Source organism: Haliotis asinina, chromosome 6 (genome assembly GCF_037392515.1).
Source record: "Haliotis asinina isolate JCU_RB_2024 chromosome 6, JCU_Hal_asi_v2, whole genome shotgun sequence".
In the NCBI taxonomy this organism is placed as follows: domain Eukaryota; kingdom Metazoa; phylum Mollusca; class Gastropoda; order Lepetellida; family Haliotidae; genus Haliotis; species Haliotis asinina.
In genome coordinates, this window is record NC_090285.1 from 68,738,783 (window position 1) to 68,750,937 (window position 12,155).

The 12,155-nt window shown below is 38.1% G+C and overlaps 1 protein-coding gene across 1 annotated transcript in view; it reads left to right on the plus strand.

The window, feature by feature from the left end:
- The window catches only part of LOC137286278 (protein still life, isoforms C/SIF type 2-like), a 190,808-nt gene that overhangs the window by 54,224 nt on the left and 124,429 nt on the right, over nt 1-12,155 (plus strand). Inside the window, exon 3 of the mRNA XM_067818039.1 lies at nt 6,298-6,434. Within this exon, the coding sequence (XP_067674140.1) occupies nt 6,343-6,434 (92 nt within the window). The 5' untranslated portion in view covers nt 6,298-6,342. The remainder of the gene's footprint in view (nt 1-6,297; nt 6,435-12,155) is intronic.

The following is a 12,155-nucleotide window of genomic DNA, read 5'->3' on the forward strand; positions in this document are numbered from 1 at the left end:
GAATTTTACCCAGCATGGCAGCTGATACTTCCTTTTCAGGAGGCTATTTTAAAAATGTAATCTAATTTCAGCTCATGTACAAGAAGTGGAACTGACCAGGTCCAAGTGGGAATTTTGAGCAGAAAGGTTGACCGACCATATTTAAGTAGGCAACAGACACCTGTATTGACATTCTTGATTACAAACAGATGCAACTATTGGACTTCCAAGAGTCAGAGCAGAAAGTTCCCAGTTCATGTCAAGAAAAAGGAAATTATTACAGTATTACTTCCTTGGTTTATTTATTATTTTGTTTAAATAATAGATAACTGTTATTGTTCCTTGAAAGCTAAATGTGTTGCCATTTATTGGTAAAGCCTATCTTGTTATACCTTCAAGCTGCTTCTGTCTGTTTAGTCTGTCCTTCATAAATATTATTTTCCTTTCCAAATTGAATCAAATCAAGATATTCCACCGAATCTGAATCCCATATCTCACTGGGTTCTTTTTCAATTTAAATTGCCATTTCACATAAAATCTTTTTAGAGGTAAGGATTAGTACATTAAATTGTTCACTAATTAAACAGAGCTTGCTTACAGAGAAGTCAAGCACCGTATAATGCACATCTTCATGTTGGATAGTATCATGTTTCACTGATACACAAAGCTGATTCCCTGAATGGAAGGATAGATTTGATTTTCCCCATCCAAAATTGTGTAGTATATGTACAAACATTCCCACCATTGATGCTCCACAGTACAAAGTTATCCCACTTGACAGGATCTAGTGTAACTGGGTTTCCCTGTAATTAATTTGGCTATGCCTTAGCTACAGGAAACCAGTGTGGATGTCAGCCGTTCCCAAGTCTGTGACACGAGATGCTTGTCAACTCCTGTGAGTAATCTGTGTGTTAGAGGGCCAGAGTTGATACTGTTTTGTTACTTCATGAAACACAAAGAGCACGTATTGCCAGTTTGTATGATAAAGGCACTTCAATTTTCCCATGTACAGTTGCTTCCCTTGATGATACCAAGAAACAAAGAACATTGCATTAAAAACCCAGATTTGGTTTGATTTTGTCTCTTGGTTTGCAACACCTTTGTCTCTTGGTTGGCAACACCTTTGTTTCCACTAAGCGGTGAATATCCAGAACCTCCATCTCTTTGATTTGTCCTCCCTCAAGGAAACTGAGCAGGTCAAACTCTCTAACACTAACACTCTAACCCAATAACTCACCAACTCATTAACTTTGTAACACACTCTCTCTCTCACTAACTAACTTTCTAACTTGCTAACCATATAACTCACTAACTTTGAAACTAAATAACTAACTCACAAACTCTATAAATTTCTAACTCACTATCCTTGCCCCCTTACTACATCCTAAGCCAATGGATGTATAATACTATCTTTTAAAGAGGCAAGTCCAGATAAGCAGACAAAATATTGTCACTCTTTCTACATAGAACATTTGCACAATAAAATATCTTGTATCTCTATACAGTCTTCTGTTTATATTTTTTAGAAATTTTCATTTGCACTATAAATTTTCATCGTAGAGACTTGTGCAAGTCTACTATCAGCTAGCTGGGCACAAATGAGTGTGGATGAGCATCAGTCTGTTAAAGTACCAGAGAAATGTTCGCTTCATAAAATCCCGTTCCTGACCCTTGGTGACCTTGGATTGGTCTGGACCAGTGTTCCTTGCCCCTGACTTCACTTGGCTGTGTAGACTGAGAGATAAGACTGATCATCACTTACTTTGAAGTGTACAGATTTAGATTTCATATCTGTAGTTTGAGATAAGAGTTTGGATGTTGCATCTAAAAGCATTCACTGGATGTCAGTGTTTGTCAAGGATATAGCTTAATGGAGCCATATGTTCAGAAGGTGTTCAGGAGGTTACTGTATTATCTCTGATTAAACAGACTGGGATCAGGCTGCATGGGTGTAGTGGAATGTTTATATTGTTTGACAAATTCTTCTGACATCTGTTCTTTTAGACTGTATTTTGTCTGTTTATTTTTTCAATAACCCTCCACTCTTTACAAAGTGTTGTAGGGATAGTGAAACAGGATTCTCCTTTCAGTCATGTTGTATTTCTAGAACTATCAAATGAAAAATCTTTCTATTTCAAAGTATCCATGCAAAATTCATGTCACTGGAAACATGTGAAAAAATTATGATGATGATGATTTGAATCTGTAAGTCTGTATTGAAAATAACCTCTCCTGTTCAGTCGAGCAGGCAGGCAGGCACACAGGCAGGCAGGCAGGCAGGTATTTGTATATATGTATGACAGTATATGCAGTAACTAACAAGACAGAAGGCAGAGACTATGGAAAGTTTCTGGAATCCAATCATGTCTCTGATTTCATCGCAAATCATTTCAGTCAATCAGTTGTATGACATGTTCCTCACACTAAATGCTTTTCTTGGCAGTTAGGAATCTAGTTAATGTGTGAACTCATACAAAGTATACATTTGTATACATTAGTGACAGTTTGCTTGTTAAGATTTCTGTGGATAAGCATGATGTTGATAAAAAGACTATGGACTATATTTGACGTGTCTAGCAGCCATGGTTGTTATATCATGTGCATTAATGGAGTTGTTTTTACTATCAAAATGTTTGAGTTGATAGACAAGTAGGGAGAAGCATACACTGTGTTGCAGGAGTTGTGTTCGTGATAAACTTTCTCCAAACTTTTTGAGTCGTTGTGCAACGATTCATGCAAAGAAGTAGTCCTTCAATGTGACATAGATGCTAATCTCCATGGTGATGGCGAGAGTCACATTCCATGTTCTCAATCACGCACAATGTGGGATCTACATAAACTTTTGTTCTTCATGTAAAGTGGCCATATCTTGTGATTGATTCAGTGACAAGTCGTAAACCTGGCACACGGTGATTTCCCAATCAATACTCGCCGGATGCTGTTCTTTTACTGGTAGTCTATCTACCCATAATGCAACTGCAGAAGTCTTCTTCATCTGATGTGTTTTTTATGCAGCCTGCCGCCTGTAAGGACAAAAGCTTTGATTCATGTTAAAGAGTTGCATGGCGATGGCATCCTTTTAACACCTGTCACTTCCAATACAGATTTTGATTTATCACGTCACAGGAAACAATCTGGGAACAGAGATGCTGGTGTCAAGGCCATTCACAGGCACACTTTCTCTGTCATTTATTTTATTTTTTTCAATCAGTTGTATTACCGTTAGTATATATTATCATGATCTTCACTACTGCCATAATTATCTTCATCACCATATATGCTATATGTACTGTGTGATGATGATGATGATGATGATGATGATGATGATGATGATGATGATGATGATGATGATGGTGGTGGTGGTGGTGATTAAAATGTCACCTTGACATGGAAGACATTATATGGTGTATCACGGGTGATCATTAGTGTGATTGTGTACCAGTGTCACATTTCCTGCCATCGACGGTGTTGTATGCCATGCTGTCGTGATGGAGTGGTTAGCGCCCCCTGACCCATGTTGTGACACTTTCACACTGGATACCAGGGTCATGTAAATAACTTGACTAATTGTTCTACACGTCAAAATTTCGTTATTTTGCCAGATGAGCATATTTGCAGTCATGCACAAAGTTATTTTGGAAGGACATGTACAAACTGGGTTTCTACTGACTTCATTAGAGTCTCAAGAATTTATTTTTCTGGACAAGTAAAATATCCAAAGAATATTACACGTTTTTTTCTGCCAGAATATTACAGATTGTTGTCAAGATGCTGAGTGGCAGAAAGACAAATCATTTGGGTGAGATTCAGGTTGAATAGCTGTGAAGTGTAAGTGTGAAGATCTGGGTTAGGCTTGATCTTCAGAAGCCCGTGATTGTCGCAAGAGGCGACTAATGAGATCAGAGGGTCAGACTTGCAGCCTTTGTTGATTCATGTTATCGGTTCCTAATTATGAAGATTACTGCTCATTCTTTTGATCACTGGATTGTCTGGTTTAGACTCGATTATTTACAGACTGCTGCCATAAAGCTGGTATATCACTATGTGCAACAAAAAAACTGAACTCACTCACTCACTCACTCACTCATTCATGCACTCACGCACTCAGTGTGTTTAGTTTGTTGCTGTTTGATTGGCTCTTAGCAGTATTCGAGCTATATGGTGGCAGTCCGTAAATAATGAAGTCTGGACCAGACGATCCACTGACCAACTGCATTAGCGATCTATGCAGTTGAATACAATGAAATGTGTTAATCTCAACTGTCGCCTCTTACGACAAACATGTGTTGCTGAAGACCACATCTAGGTGGGATCTTCATGAGTTCAAGTGTCATCTGATTTCGTCTCTACATTGTCAGCACAACATGTGACTGTATACATCTAGGTGGGATCTTCATGAGTTCAAGTGTCATCTGATTGTGTCTCTACGTTAACAGCACAACATGTGACTGTATCAGAGTTCTAAATGTCTGGGACCTGAATCACTTCACATTTTCCACACGTGAAACTCATACACTGTTGAATGACTATAACACTCTATGTGCGTTTAAACTGATTTCACTTACTCTTTGGCGCTAAAGGCACAGATTCTTATCAACAGATTCTTCATTTGTATCCAAGAGATGAATCCAATCTGGGTCTAACCCATCACAGGCGAACACTTTAACCAGAGAGCCATCCAATATTATGTTACCAATACAAATGTCTCTGTGCCCCAACAGATTCCGATTTAATAGTTTGAAATATTGTTTTCTAGATATTCATGCCAGATAGCAGATCATAAAGGCATTAGAAAATAGAATCTTCTGTTTTTAAGTGTGTTGGTAATACTTGTTCTGGCCTGATTGGGGAGCATAACATTAGGCAGGATGTGTTTCCTGTAAGCACTATGGCTTGTCAGTGACGGAAATCTTGTGAGGCAATACCTCTAATTGCTGGCTTGTTTTTCATCATTTAAATTGTTCCTCATGAGTTGGTATGTAGTGCCTTAGTTTTGAAATTCATCATTTACTGCATGTTAAATGTTCGATTTACATTTGAAGAAAGTGATTGTTAATTATGAGAGCAAAGCTGTAGTTTGTTGAAACTTCAGTGAAAGCATATGTGTGAATGAAAAGCATGAATAATAATTTGAACAGATGGAAAATATCTATATTTTTTCCAATAATACTTCATAGGAGTAAGCTTGAAACTGTTTCCCGATCTTTTATTTCATTATATCTGATACGAGGAAATATTATTCATGTGACTGCTGCTGTTATGTACAGTGTGTAGAACGAATATGTTGCAGATGGTATTTATAGCTTTTGTCTGAGTGAATTATGTACATGTATAATTTCATTATCTGAAATGCTGGTAGCCATATATTCTTACAAATGTATCGATACTGTGATAACAATCACAAGGTTTGCTATAGAATTATGAAACCAAGAAGGTTTGTTTTCAAAGGATCTTCCTGTTTGGGGCACATTCTTTTTCTGAGTATTTAGGTCTGAGTATTTTTCCATCCCTGAGGCTTCGCAATATCAGTTCATGAGCAAGATGTTTTCAGATGATTTTCCTGCTTTGGATACATTCCTTTTCTGAGAATTTAGGCCTGAAGTACTTTTATATCCCTGAGGCTTTGAGATATCAGTTCATGTGTCATTGCGTAGATATATAACAGTACCCACTGTGATGGTTGTTTTTCATCCAGCAGTAGATGTGTGTTGAGCCCTGTGACTCTCCAGAGGATCTTGAATCACTTGCCTCGAATCCTCTTAGCATTCTGACGTTCAAAATTTCCCCAAACAAAATTGTGTCAACTTCAGAGTCAATCCATCTACATTAAGTTGATTCCAGGGATGAATGCCACATTGGTTAAGTGACGTCCCTGTCTCTGCTGAACTGATCTCTTCAGTTCAGAAAGTGAACACATCCCATTGTTGGAAGCAGCTTTCCTATGACATCTCTGATTCCTCACCTTGACTTGTGGGGAAATATTTTAGTAAAGTGGAAAGACTATGCTGACAGTTGCTTCAAACTTTCCCTTCCAGAGTGTACAAAATGTAGTGTGAGCTTAGAAGTGGCTGAATCTCATGACCCCAGCCCAGTTTTTATGATGTGAAAGATTTAATTTAATCTTCTTTTCCTGATGCGGTTAGTGCTGGATAGATGGAAGTCTTGTGTGCTGAAAGTAATCATTCATTGTCTATGATGATCTAGGTAATGTCACATGCTTGGGTTTTGTGAGAGCCAACCATGTGTTGGTTTCATTTTTTAACAGTTAGCATTGGGTCCATGTGTATATTTCATAACAGTTGTCTCCCTCTGTTTCAGATCGGGCAGGATGAGACATGCGCATCCTGCGAGATGAGTTGAATCATGGGAAATAAGCTTTGTGCACCCTTACTGAAACGGAGCTATCGGAATGACAACTACCCTTGGAATCTCAGGAAGGACTCCCATCTCCTCAGGTGAGCTGTGAGCTGTGAGCTGTGAGCTGTGAGAGGAGATCAGTTTAAATTGGAATTCATTGAAAAGGTCATACATTCATCTCCATCCTGCATTGACAGAAGAACGCGCGAAGTCATATATTTAGAAATTCTTATTATAATTTAACTACAGCTGTGAGTTCAGTAACCTAGAGTTTTACATATTGTTTGTAAATGACTACTTGAGATAGCAAAGAAAGGCATTGTTATCAACATTGGCAATCCATCCATCATATAAGCTGTTTCAATCAGAAGTGGTTATTTTGGATTGACCAGTCATAAGACAAGCATTTTCAGTCAGGGTACAATTCAGAATCACAAAATAAACAGCTATTGAGTTCCTCGGTATTGCGGTTAGTAAATTTGCCATGACAAAAGTATATGAAATCCCCTCTGAACCAGCAAAATCCAGTTACCTGCAGACAAGTCTAAAATATTCAATAATATATTGAGCAATAATACAATGAGCCAGTTACATTGAATCGCAATACAGAATTCTAGTACAATGCAATTGAGTCACAAGTCTAAGGTAATGGGTCACAAATATAAAATAATATAATTCACCAGAATCTTGAGGGAGCAGAAATTCTGGATGGAGCTGGTTAATGAACAGTGAAGCAGTCAGGCATGGAGAGTCAGTCTTACATGGCAATGCAATTAATCTGTGTGGTTTCTAACCTGTCATGATATTTCTAAATCATGTTTACATGATACAACCTCTTTTGTTTACAAAGGCCAGGCGTCAGGACAACATAGTCTGTGTCACTTACCTTTTTGTTAACGACATATGGACCTTGATATCTAGCTCTCAGTGATTGACAAGGAATGGGAAGTAAAACTAACACTTTCTCACCACAAATTAAATTTCTCTCTTGTGACTTTCTGTAATAGTTTTGTTTCATATTTGCTTGTGAAAGTTTGAAGTTTTGTGTGGCCTCAAAAGAAACAGCCAACATCCTCAGCCTGTGCACTAATAAGCTGCTCTCTTGAATGAATGTTATCACAACTTGACAAACTATCAGACTCATCAAGAAGACCTGAAGTGTTACTTCTCTGTAAAGATAAGTCAGCAGTCTCTACCTCACAAAATGAATGTTCCATGAAAGTACCGGACAAATCATAAATGGAATCATTCGGCAAAGAAGTTATGGAAGAAATACCCAGAAATTCATCCTCCATCATTTCCGTACTAACTCAACTCTCCAGAGAAACAGACAATTGGATCAGCAGCAACTTTGGCCCCCATAAGATCATTACCAATCAACAAACTGACACCCAGAACTGGGAGAGAGTCAAGAACACCAACTTTCACCTCACTTAAAATCAGATCTGAAGTCAAATTCACAAAATGGAGAGGAGCAGCAGAATTGCCACCTATACCCTGAAGAAAAACATCTGAGACTCATCAGAAAAAGGGAAAATATCCTTCAAAATGAGAGATTGAAGAGCTCCAGTATCCCTCAAGATAATAATGGGCCATGAGGTAAAATTATCTCCCGTAAGCTACACAGAACCTTTATAAAGAAAGGGGAAAAATTAATCTGAGGACTTACTCTTGCAAATAAATTTCTCCTCAGAACCACCTGGAAAGATGGACACAAAATTTTTTGCGAACCTGCAGTCTCATTTTTTAAACTGGAGTTTGTAGCATGCAGAAATCAAATTACCTATCTTCTTACGATATGCACAGGATAAGAACCACTGGCAGACTTAGGCTTAGACTGAAAAGAATGTGACTGCTTGCCACTAGAATTTGAAACCGTTCTAACATCACTGTAACCTGCATGTCCTGAAGTCTTACCTGAGGAAAAGTCCTTTTGGACAGAAAACTGGGAGACCTTAAAGAACTCTTGTAAGTCAAACAATAATCATCTGCCAACATTGCTGCCTTATGTAAGTCATCAACCTTTTGTTCATCCAAATAAGTCTTAAGATCAGAATGAACACTCTGCTTGAAATCTTCCATCAAAGCTGTCTTAAACCATCAAAATCTGTGACTTCCTTAGACCCATACCATCTATCAAACAATGTTTCCCTCTCTCTAGCAAACTCTACAAAAGGCTCTTTGTCCCTTTTGTGAGAATTTCTTAACTTCTGATGAAAAGCTTCAGGCACTAGCTTATAAGCCTTTAAAAGTGTCCCTTTGACAAGATCACAGTCCAAGCTTTGCTGTATGAACAAGGCTGAATAAGCACCCTGAGCTTTATCTTTTAAAACAGTCTGCAGTAGCATAGCCCATGACTTCCTAGGCCACTGGAGGTTTTCAGCATCTGTTTTAGAATGTAGAAATATTTGTCTACTTCTCTCTCATTAAAAGGGGTACCAGCATGCCTTGCAATGTCAAAAGTGGAAGAATTTGAGCTTGGAGATGACATTTCTAACCTTTTCAGTTCAATTTCTCTGTCAATTTCCAATTTCCTCAATTCTATTTCCTTTCTTTCTCTTTGCATTTGTAACTGAATTGCAAGTTTCTTTATTTCAGTTGATCTGAACATTCTTCTTGAACCATTTCCAAAACTTCATGTTCGAAGACTCCCTCATCAATATAGTGATTCTAAACAATTTTCAGAATCTGAAATTTCCTCATTACAGGTTTGGCCTCATGTTTCAAATGTGAAGAAATTTGCAATAAATCTGATTTGTGCAATTGACTGACTAGCTCAGTGTCAGGGGACAATAGAAACTTCTCAAGTTCAAACACCATTTTGCTGGTTCCATGATTAACTCGCTACAAAAATTTGAAATAAATTTCACAGTAGGACTCAAATGTCAAATGAATTCTATTGTGGAGGAGCCCCCAATTTTGTTACAGTTGGTAAATTGCCATGACAAAAGGTATAAAATATCCCCTCTGAACCAGCAAAATTAAAACACAGACAAGTCAAAAATATTCAGTATTATGTATTGAGCAAACAAGAGTAAGATACAAAGATGCACAACACTGATTTCTAGTACAGTGCAGTTGTGTCACAAATCTAAGGTAATGGGTAACAAATATTAAATATTGACTCACCAGAATCTTGGAATTACTCAAAACTCTAAACATTGTGACCCAGTAATAACTATCACTTAATCAATGATAATACAAATTACAGAAAACACACTCTCTAACATCTGTCAGTCTATTCTACCAAACAGTTGTGTTGTTTGGCTGAGTGGGCAATAGCTTTGATACTAGAACAGGTTAGGCTTCACAATGCTTATAGTTGGAAGACTATAGGTCCAGGTGAGTGGAAAGTGTAGTGTTTAAAGCTTCATTAGTTCGTTGGGCAGAGCCACACCGTGACAAGTTGGCAGATTTTAGCAAGCTAAACAAAGACCATTCAAGATCTTCTATATCATGTTATGGAAGGAGTATGGTCATCAAAGGTGTAGAATCGTACGTTGATGTCTGGATGGTGATAGGAATTGTGATGCTGCTTCAGCATCTGCTAGGTAGATGAGGATATCGTGTGTACTCCAGTACTGGAAGCCACATGTTGACCAGTTGTCAGTCATTGGTGATTTGTTCAGAGTTCTTGGGCATGACTTCGAAGTTGCACCACCTGAGATGCATCACCAGAGATAAACAATGATATTTGCACAACAAAAGTTAAGCCATGATAGTTGCAGCACCATAGTGGCACCTTCAGAGCTAGACTATCAAGACTGAACCACCGAAGATGCACCCTCAGAGCTCCACCATCAAAATTGCACCAATGAGTTGTACTGACTGAACCACACCACCTCAGCTGCACCCTCAAAGCTACACCATCAAGAATGCACCACCACAGCTGCACCCTCAGAGCTCCACTATCAAGATTGCAACACCACATCTGCACCCTCAGAGTTACACTATCCAGATTGCACCTCCACAGCTGCACCCTCAGAGTTACACCAACAAGACTGCACCAGATTCCAGATTCCTATAGAGAGCATAATGAAAACCTGGTCTTGGCTCTCTTTGCACTGTGAAATATGACCAGAAAAACATGAAATATGATAACTGCTTCCCCGCAATGCTGTTTGCATGTGTAACCAAATAGTTGGAATTCAATCCCAATCAATAGGGCACTGTAATGTTATTTGGGCCTGTCCTGTATGCAGACATTCTACATTACTCATTCAAGATACCAATTTCCTGAAACGACCTTTATAAAAGAACATTCCCAAACACAAGCTCTGTGTTGTGTACTTGAAGCTTGGGAAGGTCTTCCCTGTATCCAAGCTCCCTGGGACATATATTATTGAAATTCGGGCAGAATAATGTAAAGAAAGGGAGCTTCACGACTCCATCATGAATAATCAATGTATATGGAGCTGTTATGAAAGGAAAGAATAGCAAGATGAAGGAAATATGGTTTTTAGATTCTGTAGGTTCCATCTGGAGAAGAGAGGAATATGGTTTGCATTTAAGAGTGGAGAGTACATCTTACAAACAGCTCTTTGTAATGAAGTGCATTAGACAGTAAACACAAAGGTATTACATAAACAGTCCTCGGATAATTGAAGGTAGATACTGATCTGGCTAAAGCAGGTTCAACAACAACTTTACAACACTGTTTTGTCATTTGTGCAAAATATGAGAGTTGAGGTTCATGCGGTTTAACATGACTATTTTAAGTCTGGAGAGATCTATCCCATTGAAATGATTGTATCTTCAGATGTCCAAGATCCAGTTGGACTCAGTATATCTATTAGTTTGTTTCATTCAGGCTGATTACCATTTATTGATACTTTTGGACATGGGTTGGAGGGGTAAAATTGTACCATGTTGATTTAACACAGAACATGACACTAACAACCTATTATTATTGAAACTGACACTGTGGTTAAACTAGCCTATGATTCATATGAAGAAATATGGACCAGACACATTGTGGCAGATGACAGTGTTACAGATTGCTTCATAACTGTGGTCTGGAATACATCAGCAGAAGTTTGTAGGACTCATTGTCATACAGTGAAACATTGTCGCAGAACTGACATGTTACACTGAAACATTGTGTCAGAACTGATATGTTACAATGAAACATTGTTAGAAATGATGTTACTGAAACATTGCAGAAAGTCTGTTACACTGAAACATTGTTGCCTTACTGATATGTTAGACTGAAACATTGTTGCCTTACTGATATGTTAGACTGAATCATTGTCTGAGAACATTTTTCCATGACTCATTGTCGGTGAACTGATATGTTACACTGAGACATTATGAGAGAACAGATCTTTACACACAAACATTTTGTCACAACTGATAAAACACTGAAACACTGCAGAAAGTCTGACATGTTACACTGAAACATTGTTGAAAAAATCATATGGCATACAGAAAACAATATAGAAAGATGGATATGATACAATGAAACATTGTTGCAGAACTGATATACACTGAAACTTTGTTGCAGAACTGATATACACAAAACATTGTGTCACAAGTGATATGTTACACTTGAATGTTGAATCAGAACCAATACGTTTCTCTGAAATATTGGTCATGTGTGTGTGTGTGCGTGTGTGTATGTATATGCATATTATTGTGCTCTCAAGCAGTGTGAAGTGGTGTACAATCAGAGGCAGTGACTGCACTACATGTTATTCACCACTCACACTATGTCTTCATGAGTCTTCACGAGTCTTCACAAGGACCATCTGCCTAACTGCTTAATTACTTAGTGTAGATAATGAGCACTCACCTGTTGGGGAAATTTGGCTGGGTGGCAG